The sequence below is a fragment of the Hemiscyllium ocellatum genome, chromosome 14 (genome assembly GCF_020745735.1).
Source record: "Hemiscyllium ocellatum isolate sHemOce1 chromosome 14, sHemOce1.pat.X.cur, whole genome shotgun sequence".
Lineage (NCBI taxonomy): Eukaryota > Metazoa > Chordata > Chondrichthyes > Orectolobiformes > Hemiscylliidae > Hemiscyllium > Hemiscyllium ocellatum.
The window spans coordinates 25,183,792-25,205,220 of NC_083414.1; the positions used below are offsets into that span (position 1 = coordinate 25,183,792).

The 21,429-nt window shown below is 38.9% G+C and overlaps 1 protein-coding gene across 3 annotated transcripts in view; it reads left to right on the forward strand.

The window, feature by feature from the left end:
- The window catches only part of slc6a11b (solute carrier family 6 member 11b), a 180,627-nt gene extending 159,738 nt beyond the window's left edge, over window positions 1–20,889 (forward strand). For all 3 annotated transcript variants that reach the window (XM_060835512.1, XM_060835513.1, XM_060835511.1), the window contains 6 exons: window positions 1,390–1,502; window positions 7,278–7,415; window positions 11,433–11,535; window positions 16,508–16,608; window positions 18,197–18,367; window positions 19,771–20,889. In XM_060835512.1, coding sequence (XP_060691495.1) covers window positions 1,390–1,502; window positions 7,278–7,415; window positions 11,433–11,535; window positions 16,508–16,608; window positions 18,197–18,367; window positions 19,771–19,929 — 785 coding nt within the window. In that variant the 3' untranslated portion in view covers window positions 19,930–20,889. The remainder of the gene's footprint in view (window positions 1–1,389; window positions 1,503–7,277; window positions 7,416–11,432; window positions 11,536–16,507; window positions 16,609–18,196; window positions 18,368–19,770) is intronic.
- The last annotated feature ends 540 nt before the right edge of the window (window positions 20,890–21,429 follow it).

Genomic DNA, 21,429 nt, shown 5'->3' on the forward strand with positions numbered 1-21,429 from the left:
CATTTCACATCCTTATTGATAAAGAGGTAAAATGGATTAGAGAGAAAAAAGTCTGACAGTAAGGTTGACACATCCCAAACAAGACCCACTAGACTTCTTTTTTCATTCAATTGTTTTCGCACATGCCTAAGCTTTAATGTTAAACTCTAGCCCTAGCATTTCACTTTCACAAAAGCATTCAGTTCTACATCCAAAGCAGAAAGAAATCTGTATTTTGTATATTAATGTGTACTAAATAAAAGCTAACAATTAAATAGCAAAACCCAATTATCAGAAAGATAAAGGATTCAACAAACGTGAATCATAAGCAGAAAACATTCTGCAGGGTAGACAGCATCTGTGGGGAGATCGCAGCTTGGCTTATGGGTGAGGCTTTATAGAGTCATACAGCATGAAAATAGACCCTTTGGTCCAACTTGTTCATGCGGAGCAAGTTTCCCAAACTAAACTGGTAATTCACTCAAAACCTGTTCTCTTATAAGAGATAGATCTGATCTTTAATGAGAATGGTAAAATGTTCAAAATGTAATAGGTTTTTGAGCAGGGGAAGAAGAAACAAAAATGAGAAGGAAAAGGATATCAACATTCAGTAATATCTGAATAGTTCTGGTAAGGTCATAAGAAGTAGGAACAGGAATAGGCCGCTCCGTCTCTCAAGCCTGCTCTGGCATTCAATAAGGTCATGGCTGCTCTGATTTGAACTTCAGCTTCCTGCAAGCTCACATGAACTTTTGCCTTCCTTGTAGATCACTAATCCATCAAGTTCAATTTTGAACAGATTTAATGTTCCAGTCTCCACTGAACTATGGGGCACAGAATTCTAAGATTTGAGAGAGGAAATTCCTCATTTCTGTCTGAAATGGAGACCACTTATTTTGAAATAGTACCCCTTAGTTTAATATTCCCTCATAAAGGAAAACATCTGTCTGTATCTACACTATTTATCACCTCAAGAATGTTATATGTTTTAAGACATTTGGATAAGTTCATGACTAGGAAAGATTTGGAGGGATATGAGCCAAGGACAGGCAAGTGGGACTAATTTAGTTTACAAACATGGTCAGTGTAGACTGATGGGAATTAAGGGTCTGTTTCCATGCTGTACGACTCTATGACTTTAGAACTCTCATTCTTCTGAACTCCTGTATCTATAGGTAGAACCTACTCAACCTTTCCTCATGCAACAACTGTCACAGTTCACAATGAAATTTGACCAAGCCATGTTTTGTCATCCCATTCCCTGTTTAAATTTTTAATGTCTGTTTTCAATTTGCCACAGTATTATCCTTCAGAATTAGAGAGATTTGAAAGCTGGGTAACTGTCTGAAAATTTATCTCAATCCAGGGAATATTTGATATTATTGATAATATCTTCATGTTTATCTTTAGGTCCTGGGCTGACGTTCATTGCTTATCCGAAGGCTGTCACGATGATGCCTCTCGCACCACTATGGGCTGTTCTTTTCTTCTTGATGCTCATTTTCCTTGGACTGGACAGTCAGGTAAAATAAACATGAAAATATTTCATGTTTATACATAAGGGAATGTATACGTATATTGACAACCTAGTGTAAGCAAACTAGAAAAAGCACCGTGTTACTGTCGGACTTTACAGTCAGGCCATCAGTCACACTATTTGACAGGGAACTATGTCGGCAGTAAAGCTTATTTGTAAATCCATGAATTTTCAAATGTGATATCTGATTGTTTTTGTTGTAAGTTAAGTTTTTTTTAAAAGTATGTTTTAACTCAGGAATTAACATATCATTAAAATGGACATTTTAAGCCACACCTGTATAATATATTTTAATAATGAGGTATTACTAAAATTATTCAAACAGTCTATTTCCTTTCAAAACTGGAAAAGGTTCACTTGTAAAATAGATGCTTCTCCATGCTTGCAATTTTTGGCTGATGATTACAGGAATACTTTATGCATAAGTAAATAGCCAGAGGATCAAACTAAATTGATGCCCTTGTTCTTATTCTCTGCAATACATCAATCTCAATACAGTTTGTCAGTCAAATCAATAATGGCTTTTCCAGAATTGAAAATTTGGCCTTTTTGTTTTTGACCAGAATCTTAATGAAGTTAAGGAACCTTCTTATAACTGAATACAGTTCAGGCCCAGAGAAAAAAAGATAGATGAAAATGGTTCAGGCAATAGATTAGTTACATATAGATGTTTTATTCTCTCAAGGGATAATCATTCCGTTTTGATTTGAGCTCCTGATGCCTCTTCTTAGTTAATGGCATATCTAGGATGGGCACAGCGTCTACTCACAGCCTGTCAATCAGAATCCTAACTTAATGCTAGATTCCATAGTTCATATTGAAGAATCATTCATCTTCATAAAATACAGTTGTGCAAGATAGTTATTGTAGGTTGGACAAACTATAGCGTGAGGTAGAATTAGTCATTGAGCAGAAATCAACACTGGTGATACCTGGATTAACGCGTATTGATCAAGAAGTCTACCTCCTCTGCTTTGGATACCCTTGCTTGAAACTACAAGAAGTAAAATGGGTTTGTTTTATGTTGACTGGGACCAGCTAACTCTGAGTGAAGGATCCAGAAACCTCCCAGACAACCTATGTTTTACACTCAGTGAACATCGTCCTTTCAGCGGTGATGTGAGTGCAGAAGAGCAGTCAGTTACCATTCCTGCAAGTGACAGTTTAACATCATCATGCACTAATGAAGACCTATTTTCAAAAAAAAGCATTGGTCATCTACCTCCAACATAGATAATGGTTTGTTGCAGATAGACCTCTTGGTTGAAGCTCATAATTTATCTAAGCTAAATAGCCCTGCACTCTCTCTTTTAATATGGACAGGCCAATAATGATAATTTATTCACAATTCATGCAATTTATGCATACACTGAATAAAAACACAATGAATGCAAATACCAAAACCACTGAAGAGAGTCAGCTTATTTTGAATATAATTGCTGTCTGCCATTGTCTTATTCCATGGGAAAGAAAGAGCTGATTGTAAAAGGTAAAATAAACAGAACATATAAAATTCTGAGGCAAAAGTGAGGACTGCAGATGCTGGAAACTAGAATTTAGATCAGAGTGGTGCTGGAAAAGCACAGCAGGTCAGGCAACATCCGAGGAGCAGGAAAATCAATGTTTCAGGCAAAAGCCCTCTAGTGAAGCAATCAGCAGAGCTCAGAACAACCTTATCTATCTGGCTGGCCTCTCAGTGCTAGCTGTTCCAGACCATCATTTTCCTGGTCTTTACCCATGGAGATCCTGGTGAAACTGGTGACCATGGTAAGATTGTGCAGCACTGCCACATACTGTTATTGCTTGGTTAATTCTTTTCTGGTTTACGTTGTAAATGGCTTCCTTTCTCCCCCCTTTCCTCCCCCCCCCCATAGAAAAATCATCTGCAGTGTTGTTTAAATACTGTAAATACTGCTCGATGTTGTAACATGCAAAGCTAATTGTTGACGATGATATTAGAGCAAATATAGCTGGAAACTGAGAGAGAAAAATTCAGATGACATTTGCAACAGTTTACCTTGTTTTAAATAGTGTGAACAGCAAATGACTGCGTATTAGTTTATGACAGCATGGTTTCCATCACTGTACAATCACAGGCATGTAGTCCTCCTCTCCCATATTAATGGAAATGATACCCTCAAGTTTGTTCTTGTTCCTCATTTAGTAGTCCTCAGTTGCATGTGGGAATTAAACATATTGTTGGTCATGGTAAGCTCCTTAGAGCACAACACAGAGGAATCAGTCTTTCTTTCCTCGAGTTTGACTGCTTTCGAACGAAAACATCATTCTCACTAGATTCTGGCAGAATTTAGTTGGGCAGGGACCTCTTTATGTACACACAGCATGATGACATTGATGAGAAGAGTGCACTTTGATGGAAAGTGCATCAAGCCCCACTATTCAATCAGCTATCATAAACGTGTAAGTGACCATCGAAACACCAAGTTGATTCGTTTACCTGACTTTGCCCATCATTTCAGAAAAAAAATGCTTACAGTAGATTCCATCAATTAATGAAAAAATGCAAAATTTATTTATTAGAAATAACCTTATCCTTTTGCAATTGGCAAAATGAATTATGAATGACGACTACACAATCTTAAACTATAACCCCTCTTAACCCAAATGCGCACACATCCAACTACAAATAGGACAGTCAAGGGTCTACAGCAATATTATAGGTAGAAAACATGAACAAAAAGGAACAAACGTAAACAACACGGGTGGAACGAGGTGACTTTCTTATAGTTAGTTTTGAGAAGATTTCTTATAGTTAGTTTTGAGAAGATTTTTAATAGTTTTTTTGGCAATTATGTCACATTGCTGTCAATTATAGAATGATGGTTGAATGTGGGCGGCACAGTGGCACAGTGGTTAGCACTGCTGCCTCACAGCGCCTGAGACCCGTGTTCAATTCCCGACTCAGGCGACTGACTGTGTGGAGTTTGCATGGGTTTCCTCTGGGTGCTCAGGTTTCCTCCCACAGTCACAAAGATGTGCAGGTGGGTGAATTGGCCATGCTAAATTGCCCGTAGTGTTAGGTAAGGAGTAAATGTAGGGGTATGGGTGGGTTGCGCTTCGGCGGGTCGGTGTGGACCTGTTGGGCCGAAGGGCCTGTTTCCACACTGTAAGTAATCTAATCCAATCTTCAGTTTGGTAGCCAGACAGACAGGATCAAACACTACCCACAGTGTGGAAGCAGGCCAGTTGGCCCATCGAGTCCATATTGACCCCTCTGAAGAGCATCCCACCCAGGCTCGCTTCCTGACCTATAAACTTACATTTCCCAGGGCTAATCCACCAGGCGTGCACATGCCTGGACACTAAAGGCAATTTAGCATGGCCAATCCACCTAACCAACACATCTTTAGACTGTGGAAGAAAACCAGAGCACCTGAAGGAAACCCACATATATACACACACGAGGAGAATGTGCAAACTCCACGCAGTCACCTGAGGGTGCAATCAAATTCAGCTCCCTGATGCTGTGAGGCACCAGCACTGAGTTGCTGTATCACCCATGGATGGAGGTCTTTGTTTGCTTTAAATTTTTCCTTTACAAAATTGTTTAGGTTTGTTTTTTACACACTTGCAGAGGTTTAGGGAGACCGAGAAAGACTTGTCTTTGTTTCCAGGCTTACAGGATGTTCCATTCCACTTTCTCAAGTCTGTGACAAATTGCCCTTAGAAATTCCAAAAGCTGATGCCAGGCAGCCTTTCAACCCAAAGGTATCTAGCATGTCTCACAAAATTATCAATGTAACTTCGACTAAAGCTACATGACCAATAAGTGAACATCAGATAGTTCCACTTTGATCTGCAGATACTGGAAATCTGAAACAAATACAAAGAATGCTGGAGAAAGTTAACAGGTCTGGCAGCAACAGTGGAGAAAAACAGAGTTAACATTTCAGGTCTGGAATGATTCTTCTTCAGAGCGTCTTTGAGTTCTGAGTATTGTCTAAACACAGTTTCATTAGGGTGTGTGTGTGTGTGTGTGTGTGTAAGAATCTTTGTGATTTTCAAGTATGAATCTGTGGTGACTTTAATTGTAATTTGATACACTGACAGTGCTGGAGGGCTTTGTAAATCAATCTGAGGCAACCCATAGAGCTTTGTCACAAACTGGAGATACCTGTTACATCCACTGCTTTAGCCAGTTTATCTTTCTGTTATGCCTCCCATATTCCCAGGCTAACATTCATCTGCCTTCCCTCAGGATTGCAGCTTGATTTAATGGATATAACATGACCCTGAGAGATGCTATGCTGTCAGGTGTATAGCACCTGTTAGGGTCATACAGATCAGGCAGGTCTGAAGGTAGGAGCCAAATCAGGCAGGTCAAGCTCAGTGTATATGGTGGGTACAATCCAATATCCTAGCATTTGGCAGCAGCAGTATTTAGCAATAGATACAGAGATAAAGATAAATCATATTAGGTATTCCATAATAATCTTCCATTAGTTCATATTTTACATGCCTTCAATTATTCTATTCTTTACAAATTTAACACTTCTTAAATATGCATTTTCTCTTGTATGCAGTCTCTTCGCTGGAGTGAGGGAGTCCAGAACTAGAGGGCATAGGTTTAGGGTGAGAGGAGTAAGAGGCAGAGATTGAAGAGATTGAAGGGGCAACTTTTTCATGTAGACAGTGGTATGTGTATGGAATGAGTTGCCCGAGGAAGTGGTGGAGAATGGTAAAATTGCAACATTTAAAAGGCATCTGGATGGGTATATGAATAGGAAGGGTTTGAGGGATACGGATAGGGTGTTGGCAGATGGGGCTAGATTGGGTTGGGATATCTGGTCGGCATGGACAAGTTGGACCGAAGGGTCTGTTTCTGTGACTCTGTACATTTATTTGGCGTATTTCCTCTGCCTTTCCCTGTTGATTTTGTGCAGTCAATTTTCTTCTTTACCTACATTTCAATATCCATTTCATAATGGTTCTTCCATTCTAGAGGCAGCTATTATTCCTCATGTTTATTCCTTTGGTTTTTGCATTTACTCTGAAATTAATCAATAATTTAAGTAATAAATAGTGAAGAAATTGCTGCTTGAAATTAAGAGCCAAGTTAATGAATTGCTGACTGAGTTTACTAAGTAATTAATATGTCAATTTCATGTTAATGATTATGTACTGCACTGACAGCTTTGTTTCAAAATTGCTAAGGTAACTGTGAAATTAAAGAATGCCTTTTTGAAAGCACATAATGAGCTGTTCTCAAAAATTAATTAATTAAGAAATACTGAGTTGGTTTTATTCATTTATTTTTGTTATACCAACTCATGCAAAGTTGCTTTTCAGTTCTTGCTCTGCTGATTTCCCATCAATTGAGGAAATCTGTTGTACCTATTCCAAGGCCACTGGCTTCTCTCCAGCATCTCTGAATGGTCTTTCTATTTCATGCATTTGCTCATCTCGACGTCCTGTGTCATTTCCAACTCTTCCCCTTTAACTTACTGAACCCACTCAAACGTTATCCATCTAGTTATCCCACTTTTACTTTTGAACTTTTACTTCCTCGTTTTGGATTCCCCAGTAAAGAAATAGTTTCCCATGCTTCTTGACTTACTTCATTATTTTATGCAGAACAGTGATTATATCCTTCTAACCTCAGGGAATAAAATGATCAAGAGTTGTGATACAATTAGCCACAATGTTCATTGGGATTTCACTGATTTGATGCCCTGTTTAAGTAACTTTTTCGTACACAATATGGCTACGCATTTCAGTATTGTCACTCTTTTCCTTGCAGTTTGTGTGTATGGAAAGTCTGGTGACAGCTATAATAGACATGTATCCCAAGATATTCCGTGTTGGATACAGAAGAGAACAGCTGATTTGCATTATCACAATTGCATCATACTTGATTGGATTAGTAATGGTAACAGAGGTAAGCTAATTAACCTGAAGCTTTTTGTTCATGTTTTAGCTTTGTAGATTTATATAAGACTGAATATGTTAAGGTGAACACCCTCCAAATCATTTACAATTAGAGTGAAACTATCATGGTATTCGAACACACTCAACAATCGAGGTATTTTTCAATGCATAATTTCAGTTACATCACACAGTAAATTTTTGCTATAAATTCTGTGCCTTACAATTGTGTCCTCCACAACCACCTGATGAAGGAGCGGTGCTCTGAAAGCTAGTGCTTCCAATTAAACCTGTTGGTCTATGACCTGGTGTTGTGTGATTTTTAACTTCAAGGATGGTGATTGAAAAAATAACGTAGTCTGAAAATCAGCGTAGAGCATGGAAGGGTACATTAGACAGTAACGATTTTAGAAGAGAAGCAAGAAAGATAAACAAGGTGAAGTTCTCAAAGATGTTGAAGGTCCCGGGAGAATTTAGGAGGAGACACCATTGTGTTTTAGTGAATGGGACCACACTGCCATGCTGCCAACACCTTTGATGATAGAAAGTGTGGCCAAGTGAAAATGCAGAGAGGAGGTTCTTGTGATTAGTCTGAATGAATGTTGAGCTTGAAAGGAAGTGAGAGACAGGTTTGGCTGGAGGACATTATTGCAAATTAAAAGGCAGCACAGGATATTTTAGCAGTCTTTTGATGAGTACCAAGAAAATCTCAAAAGGTGTAGGCTTATTCAAGGGATGGAGCAGGTGAACAAAAAAAATGGCAGGAAAGTAGAAATAGTTTAGAATGTGTATTTGAGAGAACAAAATTCTTGAAAGTAGTGATATCAAAAGTGGCATGAACATTTGATAAGATGGCAATAAGAGAAAGGAAAGATAATATGGAGATAGAAAAGGAATGGGGTCATATCCATCATATAAGCAAATGCACAAAAAGGGATTTCCAACTGTATGGTCATGGCAAAGATTAAGACAGTTGTAACTTTGTTAAAATCAGAGGATAGAGAGGCACCAATCCATTGTTAGCCAAGGGGGAGTAAAGAGTTGGCCAGCAGTTATCACAGATTCATCCAGAAACAAGTCCTCAAATAATAGCAGAGCACACTAGAAGGAGAAGTAGACAAAAACAGTGAGGAACAGTGAAAGCAGAATGTTGTGACCAAGATCACAAATCTAAACAAAAGTGTAAGATAAATCAATGGATCTTTTCAGATAAGGGGCTAGTCTAAGGAGCAACTGTAAGAATTGAGGACAAAAGATCTATAAACAAGCATGCATGCTGGAATAATCAATATCATTGCAAAGAAAAATATCAAAATACAGAGCAAATTGTACTTTCCTTTCAAAGGAAACTACCAAACTACCAATATGACAAAAATTGAATGGCTATACGTTGATTCAATTACATTTGAAAAACAGTAAAGTTAATCCCATTCTGTAATCTGATGGGTCAATCTGATGGTGTTCCTGAAAATCAATTTACAAGTTCCAGTCTCCACAAACTGAGTGATCTCACTAACATGTTTTATTCAGTGTGTTTCATAAGATTTAAAATAATGATTTAACTGCCATTTGGGTATGGGACATTCAAAATTGGTGTCTTTGAAACCGTTATTTTGGCAGTACAGTAGAGAAAAAAGCATTTCACAAAATGGCTATCAACTATGAAAATATCTGTTAGGAAATTTGAAGCTTTAAAGGAAGGTTCCTGATTTAGAATCTGGTACTCGTTTCATTGAAGTGCTGACCTCTGGACACAGTATAGGCTGTTTACTACCCGTGAGAAATTTACAAACCAGCACCTCAAGGCCCAGCAACAGCCCTCAGGTGCGTTCTTCAAGGGGACTGGAAAATAGTGCAGGAGGAGGTAAGGGTTAATACCGGGGGAATTAATTCCTGAATTAATACAGGGGATATTCTGCCGGGGGAATATCCAATTGATTAAGATTGAGAATTTGGAAAATCCAGTCAGGAGAATGTTGGTAGCTGGAGGGAGCTGGATAGCAGTGATCAGGAAGAGTGGCTCGTGGCAGAGGTCAGGAATTAAGAGAACAGTGATAGGTATCAACAGGGGTTTTGATCATGGAGAATGAGAGTATGGGGTGTGTGGAGCTGACAGCGGATTGCATGTTTGAATATGGAGCTTCAGGCTACACATTCAGGTAAGTACATTTTTCAACACCTTGTTAACTTGTGGTCATAGACGATGTTCCCGAAAGCAGCAGTCAGGATGGCATCAACTCCATTCAGGCCAACTTAATGTCGCAGAGGAAGCTGCAAGCATGGCTGAAGCCCCCATATTTGAATATAAAATAGGTACGGTCCTGATCACCAAGCATCTACCTCCATCAGCATGAAGGATGCATAGACTAGCTCATAATGAGGGTGTGCTTCCTGCCACCCATATTGAGGATTAGGAAGCTGTTTAGTATTTTACAACAGGCCTACAAATTTGAGGCCTACAAGCTTATTGAGTGACCTTGTCATGTAGAAGTACTTGCCTGTATCCTGGGTTATGCAATGAAGTCCCAGTGGAGACAAACAGTCTAACCTGGTTGCAATGTAGCCTATTCCACTTAATTTTGTATACTCATTCTTGGAGACTCTTATACTTGAATCCAAAGTTCATTTCTAATATATTTTGTTACGATAGGTTTATAATACAGGAAATAATCTCACTGATCAAACTCCCATTGAACTGTTCAGAACAAAATGGTCTAATTCTGATTCACAGTTCACAGTTAAAACATTTGTTCAATTACCTCCAAATAAGAGGTGTAGGCTGCATGAGCAAGCTATAATTAGTTTTATCATATTCTAAGTTATTCTTTAAGGAATCCAAAAAAAATTCACTTATTCTAAAGAAATTACTTTTTCTACTACAGAATACATTATACTCTGCTCCTCTTAAATAGATTCTCCCTGGAAGGGCTACCACAGGAAAAAAAAGGTAATACTTTGTCAATGACACTGGATGCCCATCTCTTGGGCTGCATCTTATTCCAAGGGTCACAATAAGATTTGGAAGCTACGGAGGGGTATGCTTCCTCCATGAGTGGCTAAGTGTTTAAGACACGGGGTAGGAGCAGTTTAGAATTTAAACTAACCAGTTCAAATGGCCAGCCTTAAAATTCAATGTATAGCATTACAAGGGGCCATATATATCTATTACTTTCCCATTTCTCATCATTAACAGGAAAGTAACAGGAGAAAAACACAGGGAGCCAGTTTGGTCTCATTATCATCCCATTTTCTAATGGCTTCATGTCAGCAGTGGGATAGAAATTACTGAGCAGCCACAGTTAACAAGCCCTCCCCTGTCACAGTTTTGTAGCTAGTCAGATAATAGGTGTTTAGCTCCCCACCCAGAACAGGTGGGAATCTCATGGATGTACACACACCAGTATAGCGTGCAGACAACCGCAATGCAAGTTTAGTATCCTAATGGACTGTGGGGGTGGGCAGTCCAAACCCTTGCTAGGTCAGCATGGAGTGGTCCTTAAAGGGACTGCAGGGAGCTGCAGCAAGAATACTCAGGTAAGTTCTTATTTTAACAATTTTCTTGTGAAACTGCGAAGAACTGAAATGCACTAGCAACTCGGGATTCTTACTGAAGTGAAGCCTGGCCACTAAAATCCTTTAGAGTCTGACCAACATCCCACTCAACACCTCACCACCCAAAACCTGACCTGACCTTTCAGTTCTTTCTTATTGAAGTAACTCTGATATTATGAAATCATAAGGATGTTAAGGAAGAGAACATTTCCTCAGATGCTGGTTACTTGTTTCATTCCACATAAGATTGGTGTTTTGAACTGACATTTATTATTGATTTATATTTATATGTTAATATTGACTACCAATGTTTTAAGTAATGAGCGTTTGGATAACAATCTATTTAAGTTATTTTTAGTGAGACAGTTCCAGGCATATCTTAGAATTTCTGTAGAGCAATTAACAATATACAGTAGCAAAACCATGTAAGGTTCTTCCAATGAAATCAAATACTAAACTTTATTCTTTCTGTTGGAAGGGAGGAATGTACATTTTTCAGCTCTTCGATGCATATGCTTCGAGTGGCATGTGTCTTCTCTTTGTGGCCATTTTCGAGTGCATTTGTATAGGCTGGGCCTATGGTATGTCAATAACATTATGTTGCGTCTTTGCCACTGCATTGGTGTTTAAAACTTGAATAATTAACACCTGAGATGATTAAGATAAAACTAATCAGCTATTGCACTTTGTGCACACATCATTCATACATTTATAACATCAACAACGTTGCATTATTCTAACAGGTTTAATTGAAGGCACTAGCTTTCGGAACGCTAGTGCCTTCGTCAGGCAGTTGTGGAGTACACAATTGTAACCACCTGGTGAAGGAGCAGCGCTCCGAAAGCCAGTGCTTCCAATTAAACCTGTTGGACTATAACCTGGTGTTGTGTGATTTTTAACTTTGCACACCCCAGTCCAACACCGGCATCTTCATCTCATGCATTATTCTAGTGATTTGAAAAACGATACTATTTGGCATTTATGTCTGACCATACCTGATAGAAAAGTAAAGTGTTACATAAATGAGATAGGAGAAGGGGGACACATTGAATGATCATTGAATAATCTGCGTGTCTTTGTAAATCACAACAAATTGCCTCGCCAGTTAAGTAAGTAATTAAGGAAGCAATAGATTTTTTTGTTTTTATAGTTAGGCATTTGAAGTTTTAAAATAGGGAAGACTTGGTACAACGGTAAAGGGTGTTGGTGAGATTCACAGCTGGAGTTTTGGACCCTTTATTTAAGAAAGGATATGCTAACCTTGCAGGCAATTCAAAAGAAATTCACCAAGGCTGATCCTGGGATGAAGAGGTTGATTGATCAAAAATGGCTAAACAAGTTAGGCCTTTATTCATCAAAGTTAGAAGAATGAGAGCTGCTCTTATTTCAAGATCCTGAGGGGACTTGTCAGGGTGGGTACAGAGAGGAAACTATTGGGATTCTTTACCCAGAGTGTTGTGGGGGACAAAAGACTGAAAGCATTTAAAGAGTAGGTAGCCAGATGTTTGAAATATCAAGGAGCTGAAGATTATGAGGAGTTCACATAACAGGAATTGAGGCCTGGGATAGATCAGCCATAAGCTTATGAATGACAGGGCAGGCTTGAGGGGCTGAATGGCCGACTTTTGCTTGTATTCCTTATGTTCTTAAGTGATGTGGCATTGCAGTGATGTCACTGAACTAGTAATGCAGAATTCCAGGCTAACGTTGGACATCAAATTCACATTCATCAATCAGGAGCCAGTCCTGCCTTAGAAAGCTGTTGGTTGGCACTTCTGTAGTCCCAGAAATACTACCAGGAGTGGTCACTACTGCAGAAACAATCAGTCCCCAGATTCTGAACTTAAGCCCTCAGGCACACCATCTCTCAGTGGAGATGGCAAGGGAAAGTGACGCGTGGTGGGAGAGGAAGGTGACAGTCTTGATGGAGAGACCAGGATTGGAGGAGCACCCAGAAATTGAACTGAATTAGCTTTATTATCATATGTACTCAAATGAGTGCAGTGACAAGTTTACAGTTGCCACATTGCAGCACTATCTTAGGTACAAAAATATCTAAGGTGCAGATACTTAAGATCCAGTTGTTAGGAAACAAAACAAAATTTTACTTTTCTGAAATAAATAGTCCAATATTACAGGCCATAGGAATAAATTAGAAAAATAAACAAGTGAAAACTTCAGAATGTCAGTCTTTCTGACCCAGTCCATGCTGGTACCTAGCCTCAGGGAGACCTCCACCACCTCCTGTGCCGATCCCATCAACATAGGAGTTGCCCCATTTTGGGTGCTATCTTTTCACTGCTATCTTTTCACTGCTGAGCCCACTTTGCTGACGTCACTGAATCCACACTCGTCCCACCACTGGGCCAGAGTACTGCTGGCCCTGACATCAGGAGAACTGCTGCTGCCACTGGCCTCAAAAGGCGAGAGAATGCCCTCGCTGCCATTGCTCTTCTATCGCCAGAATACCCTCACAGCCACAGGTCTCCTTTCACCAGAAGAATACCCTCACAGCCACAGGTCTCCTATCACCAGAATACCCTTACTGCCACGGATCTCCTATCGCTAGAATACCCTCACAGCCACCAGTCTCCTGTCGCCAGAATACCCTCACTGCCACAGGTCTCCTGTCATCAGGAGAATACCCTCACTGCCACCGGTCTCCTATCACCAGGAGAATACCCTCACTGCCGCCGTCTCCTATCACCAGGAGATTCCCCTCACTGCCACTGGTCTCCTATCGCCAGAATACCCTCACTGCCACCGCTCTCCTATCACCATGAGAATACCCTCACTGCCACGAGTCTCCTATTGCCAGAATACCCTCACTGCCACAGGTCTCCTATCACCAGGGGAATACCCTCCACTGCCATGGGTCTCCTATCGCCAGAATACCCTCACTGCCACCGGTCTCCTATCACCAGGAGAATACCCTCACTGCCACGGGTCTCCTATCGCCAGAATACCCTCACGGCCACCAGTCTCCTATCACCAGGAGAATACCTTCACTGCCACCAGTCTCCCATCACTGAAAGAATGCCCTCACTCCTGTTGCCTCGTATCGCCCAGAGAAGCCACAGTCGTCAGTCCACATGAGACCAGATCTCACTGTCGTACTAATACGGCCAACCAACCTGCCACAGAAAAGAAGAAAATAAAAGGAAAGGAAAATATAGTAAAACAAAAGAGTAGAAGCAAAAGTGAAACAAAGAAGGAGAGCAGATGGGCCCAGGAAGTGCAGATTTGAGTGACATGACTCGACTTGACAAAGCGCGAGCAATGAAGGTGACCCTGTTTTTGCTTCTGGGGCCAAGCACACATCCCCTTTCATCAGTGACCAGTGTATTGTCTCTTGAAGACCTCAACTAGGGCAAACTGGGCCTTTAAAATTGCAGTAAGTTGGAAGGGAGAAGCAAGATGGCTAAAAGGTCACCTAAAAAGTTTTTACAGCCTCTCACCTGCCAACCCACTGGCAGGAGATTGTAAAGTTGTCCTGAAGATTTATGTAATTAATAATTAGTGTTGAAAGCTAATGTACAATGCCACTTCTATCAGCTATATATATAAGACCGTAAGACATAGGGGCAGACATTAGGCCATTCGGCCCATCGAGTCTGCTCCGCCAGTCAACCACAGCTGATAGGTTTTTCAACCCCATGTAACAATATATCATTCTAATTCCAACATAACTGTTTATTTTCCTTAAACCTGAAAAGAAAGACAGTCTAGGCGATCAAGTTGGATGATCATCCATGATCATATTAAATGGCGGAGCAGGCTTGAAGGATCAAAAGGCCTACTCCTACCGGTCTCTGTGTTTCCATGTTTTAAGATGTTTACAAATGAATGAAGGAGGCTGCCATACTAATGAGACAGTAGATGGTGCTGTTGTAAAGCAGCCTCTAATTTTCAAACTCTTGTACATCAAAGAAGCACGAATCTTTTGTATTAATGGCCGGGAATTTGTATAATGATGGTGAAATAGACATTGTTCACTGTCATTATTGGGAAATTAATAATAAATTCTGCCGTCTGCAGCTGCAACTACATTCAATAGACTTTGCTCTCAGTATTCATTCAAAGTACGTGCTATTGAAATGCTTGCTGTTGGGAATAATTAGAAATTAATGAGTTGATGTGAGTTTCCACGTTGTCACTATTATTTTAGCCGTAAAGCACATGTAAAGGTTGCCCCTTTTTCAATCATGTCCCACCAGTTGTTTTTACAGCATGCTAAGTCATTATTAGCGTTCAGTAGCCTCTCCAACCATGAAGACATAATTTTCTATTTGTGAGACATCGTATTTCCCTATTCCATGTTAAAATTACAAGAACATTTAAAGTAATCCAAAAAAAAAGTAAGTTTTATGAAACTTTGGATTTCCATGTTAATCCTTGCTTTCCAATCTTTATTTTGTTTTCTGAAAAATTATTAAATAATCTTCCTTTTTCATTCCTGATTTGCTGTCTGTTCGAATTCTTCAATGTAGTTGTTCAGCCTGCTTGATTATAAAGCTGCGACTAAATGCCAGAGGTCCCCTATAGCTAGCACCAGAATTAATTATATGCCATAAACATTTGCTAGATCTTTGCGGTAAGCTATTTTAAAGTCAACAGAAAGTGCCACCAATGGTTACAGAATCTGAAACATTATGTTTTGAAGGTGGACAGTACTGAAGTCTTCCTAGCTTCAAAAATGTCAAATTCTTACTGGTTGTTTTATTATGTGGCAGATCTCCTCTAAGAAGATCAGCATTTACGTGGGGGTGGCCATTTTAGTCATAATGCCACTGTGTAGCCTCTCAGTAAAACACAATTATTGTTTTATTTTATGAGCCTCTTTGGAAAGCTTATGAATGATGAACTCATCGGTAAATTATAGCTAGCTAGTGACACTGTGGAGATATGATTTTTTTTAGACGTGGTATTTCAAGGGGAAAATATTAAATATTTTTACCTTTGACTTGCTCCAGTTTTTCAATGTCAGATATGTATCACTGTGAGCATTCTACTTATTTAGAAGCCAATCTCAGAAAGAAAAAGAATCAGACAGTGTTATTAATACATAGTAATTATGGAAATATCAAGTTTCCTGCATACAAAATGTCTCCTGAGCTCTTTAGAACAGACTGATGGAATAACTTACCTTAATTTTTGAAATAAAATGTCTAGAGTGTTCCACGCCTACATATGCAAGAAAACTTATAAAGCAGATACATTAGAGTCAAGATTAGGGTGGTGCTAGAAAAGCACAGCAGGTCAGGCAGCAACCGAGAAGTTGGATTCCTGGGGAAGGGCTCCTGCCCAAAATGTTGATTTTCCCGCTCCTCGGATGTTGCCTGAGCTGCTGTACTTTTCCAGCACCACTCTAATCTTGACTCTGATCTCCAACATCTGCAGTCCTCACTTTCGCCTAACAAAATACATTACTCTAACAGTTCAGATTAAAAGTATTATCAAATGTTGCACACATACTAAATCGTGCAGATAATGAGATCACCTGTCTTATGTACGGTGTGATACTTGATATTTTAATCTTTCTTATGTTCACAGGAAGTAACAGATTCTATGACAATATTGAAGACATGATTGGGTACAGGCCATTCATTTTAATTAAATGGTGCTGGAATTTCATCACTCCTGGTATATGTTCAGTAAGTTCTTAAGCTGTTGCTGTACCCCTTGACAAAGACTTTCATTTCGCACACTGTTAAAAAAGAATAATGTTCTAGTTGTTCTCAGTGTTTCATATTTTACAATATAATTGCACTTTACATCCTCTATTTGTAATAATTTATATAGTATTTGTTTTTAATTTCTTCTTTTATACCTAGCTTGCTTTCTGCAGTTTACTTTGCATCAAGTACACTTGGCTTCTTTTGTGTTCTTAAATGTATTCACTTATGCATGTGTTTATGTGTAGAATTATGTACTTATCTCTTCAGAGCATGAATTTGATTGACACTATTTTTATTACAAAAATATACGTTGGTGGAGTTTATGTTTTGAAAAGGAGTAGAGAACGAGACAGGCTGTGAAACTAGTGCAAAAATAATTCACTGTGGATGTTGAAAAATCTGACATCAGAATATGTATTCAAGCTGGTCTTGCAGTAGGTGATTTAAGCTACAATGCATTTAAGGGATTAAAGTTATTTGACAGTTGTAGATGACAGAAAGGATGTATCCCTGAGTAGCAGGTCTCCCTTTGTAGAGACCAAGATGTCTTCTGATTTTTGCCCTGTGCTCCTCGTCCCCCTGAATCACACCACTGCCACCTCTGCTGATGACCAGGCATTAGTCTCATTGCAAAGATGGTTGGAGGTCTTGTTCACTGACTGGACCTTTCAACATTAGAACATGACTGCTCTCCCCGAAAAGGCTCCCAGTGATTGCCCCCTAATTGGCTGCCTCTGGCAACATTCAGTGTATCTTCCTATCGCAGTCCCCTGTTCACAACTCATGAGCCAACTGGGGACAATTGATTGGATGAAGCCAGGAAGTGAAGAATACAACACATAAGCAACAATAACCAAGTAACTATTGAAAGTCCAGCTAACAGAATGTGAATGTCATAAACATAAAATCAGTATTGTCCAATTCTTTGATTATTGAGAGAGAGAAATGGTGGTTTAACACCCCTCAGGTGAGGTTGAGAGAGTGGGGCTTCATGGTAACCTCAACTGCTACAGGAATTGAACCCTTAGTCTTGTGTCACTGCCAACCAGCCAACTATATTAGTTGGCCCCTTGAATAGTAAATTTTGAACGTCCCACTTCTTTAAAGTTGTTGTAAGAGAAAGTTTCACACACCTGTAATGACATTGGACTGATGTCATGCTGCATAGGGTACCATGATGAAGCTTTGAGCAGTAACCTTCCTAAAGGGTGGCCAAGACTGCTGCTCTGTGGAGTCAGATCAGAATCAAACACCAGAGTTCGATTGGAGCAATTCTAAAATTGGAAACGTGAAACTAAACACAAAATGCTGGAAATTCTTAGCAGGAGAATGTAACAAAAGAGAAGTAGGGTTGGCGACTCTTCGTTGTGCAGGATCACTACCCTGAAACGTTAACCAGAGTAAATTGTTACTTCTGCAAAACAGTTTTGTTTTCAGTATTGCAAGATAATTGAATCCTGAGTGAGATATTTGGGAAGGAAATTTAAGATGTTTTACAAAATGCACATTAGAATATTTGAAGCAGATATTTGTCTTAAATGTTACTGAACCTTTTATCTTGCAGGCGATTTTCATTTTCTTCATTGTGAGATATAAACCACTTAAATATAACAACACATACGTCTATCCCGACTGGGGTTATGCTTTAGGATGGGCCCTAGCTCTTTCTTCCATGGTTTGTATACCTCTAGGATTTATCTTCAAAATTTGGAACACTGAAGGAACTTTTCTACAGGTAATTATAATTGGATATGTAAATACTATCATTATTATTCTGAATCACCAAGTTACATTGTCTGCTTCTTGTCAAATAAACAACCAGATAGTTTGATGCTCCTTGTGCTGAGTATTGAAAATCTAGTTTGTAAGTTGTGTTCCAACTAAAAAGCAACTTACTATCCTGTTTGCTCCACAACTACTTGCATTGGCTGTTCCAAGCCCCTATTTCTGTGACATTTCCTTCGTTAAAAGAAGATATTATAACTTTGGAGTGTGTATTGCAAATGCCAAGTTGGCTGGTAAAGATGGCCACCACTGCTTACACATGTGCAGATGGTACCAGTAACTCTTGATTTTCACCAAGTCTGTGAAACTCCTCCACACAATTGTTCAGTGAAAACTATCATGACCAGCAACAAACCTCAGTTACAATTTAAATGTGGCTGAGCGGAAATTTGAAGTACTTTTATTTGAGTCACACCAGCATTTGTTTTTTAGGCAAAATCTTCTCAGCAGATCAAATTAAGTTTAGAGATTGTGGTTTCTGATTTGTAAGGTTTAAAAATCAACAAACTGTTCTGACCAGGAACGGAACCCATAATGTAGGATTTTATTATTTTTGTGTGCAAGGAGGTGCAAATAGAATGTATATGAGAGCTGTTTCAACAAAATCATTTCAGTCGATTTTTCTAGTGTTTAATGTACCTCAATCGAAAGCATGAGAACAATATCCACTTGACATTTTATGCATACTTGCTCTTTGCACCACCTAGAGGTGGCTTTTATACGATTTGTAACCTTGTACTTTTTTACCAACGCCTCTGATATAATTGCTCCAACTTCCAACATGATTAAGTGCGACTTTCAAGTTAGCTATATAGATGCTAGAAGCGACCTTGTTACCACCAAAGTAGTGAAGGAGAAATAATTCGCATTCTCATGTGCACAGAAATTAAATGAATTTAAGATCAGTTGTGGTTCCAGTATACTTTCTAGTTAATTCTGATTTCTCTCTTTTACTTTTATGTGCTAACTGCACACAAGGCAACTCACCTCCTTCTGCTGAGTACGCAGTAGCTTGAGCTTTGCATTGTATCTACAGCTAAGTCCCTTTTTACAACAATAACTCATTAGTCTGTGTCACAATTCCTCTCACGAATACCGGCAATATACAGTAGAGGAGTGATGTGGCCGGCTGCTCCCAGTAAACATGAGAATTTCACAAAATGTCAGATTAGAAGCTTGCTTTCTGCTCACTAGAGTTAATTCATAAATAATCTGTCAATTGTTTTTGCCTAATCTCTTACATTAAACTGGTATAATAGACCTACAGAGGTGTGCGCCTTCAAAAAGGAAAGAAAAAGATAAATAGCCCCAACACTGAATTGTGTTCTTTTAAAATTCTTTTTACAATTACAGAGAATTAAGAAGCTTACAACTCCCAGTCTGGACTTACGACGAAAAGGAGTAGGATCACTCAATATGGAGACATGCTGCAGCACAATTAATGACTGTGACAGTAAACTTAAAGGTGATGGACGTATTCCTGCCATCACAGAGAAGGAGACGCACTTCTGAGCAAATTCCCTGGTCTCTTTTTAAAAAAAATACAAGAAAGAAAAATGATGTCACTTAATTATAGAGGCCTGCTTGTTTTGCACAAACTTTATTATTAACATGTTAATTCAAAATTAAGCATTATATACTTGTTTAAAAAGTGACTTTTTAATGATTGTATAAGTAACTGATTATATATAGTACTTGATATTAGTGAGCTCATGTAATAGTGTGACACTGGTAAATGTTTTGTAGAAATTCTAGTGTGGAATCAATGTATAATGTGTTGTAAAACTTTTCTACTTGGAACTCTTTTTCATTATGGAAGGCACAGTGTTTATTGGACATTCTTGCTCATCTGTGAGTATGAAAAAGGCCATTCCAAGTCATACCGCATGTTTGTGGAGTCATTATTTTTGAGCCTCCTACCTATATTCATTTGGTAGGTACAACAAAAGTCTCCGATGTTAAGGAGGCAAATTAAATACAACTTCAGTTGTCACTTCTGAATCATTTTTGATGGAATTTGTTATTTAAAAGCTTTTAAATTTACAATATGTCTATAGATGCAACTTTTGTCACTTGTATATTTTCCCTAACCAAAGTCCCTTATGCATACATATTTGATTGGTGAGGTCCAAAATATATTACTAAAGTTCTCTGCTTGTAAATGTCTGCTATAGATATTGAATAACCCACTACTGATATTTTTAAAAAACATTTCAACTTTCCTACTGGTATTTGTTATTTTCTCAGACAAATTTTCAAGAAATTGTTGGGGGGATAATTGGATCTTTTTAGTTTCTGTGAAGATGTTTTGGTACATAGTAAGGCAAAGCAATCATCCCTTTTTAAAAGAATTTGCAGTATTAGGTTTGGTGCCAAGTTGTTTCACACACTGGAGAGTTTTGTGGCACAAAATTTTATCGTCTGCTTACTCATCATTTTTAAAAGATAAATAAAATTATCAATTTACCTCAATGCTGTTCACTTTGTTTGTGGAATTGATCTCTAGCCTGGAGAAAGGTGTCACTATTGCTGCAAATAATATTTCAAAGGAGAACAAAAGTCAAGAAACCAGAGGTTGATGGCTTTCCTGTGGAAAGTAACTGTGAGCTGCTTGAGGGCACTGAAATCGGAGAGCAATCTTCATTGTTCAACAGCTTAATGGGAGCAACTAATTAAGGAAGGAACACAGTTTGGCTCATTTGTTTGCCCCCTTTTGCTACAACTCTCATCTGTTTTCCTTTGTCATAAGTAGGATCATGTGGATTGAGTACCAGAAAAGGACAGGATAGATGATGCAGGTTTTCCTGATGCACATGTCCAAGATCTCCTTGAGAACATTAAATTAAAGGAGACGAGGTTTCTTGGTGTCCAAAACAACAAGCAGCCCAGGAAAAGGTCCCTGTTTTACCTGTGAGGTAGGTGGCACTGATGCTGAGTGCTAGCCTTCTTACTCACACCAATTACAATGCATTTCATTGGTGCAAGCAAATTAACTCACACACATTTTTCTTA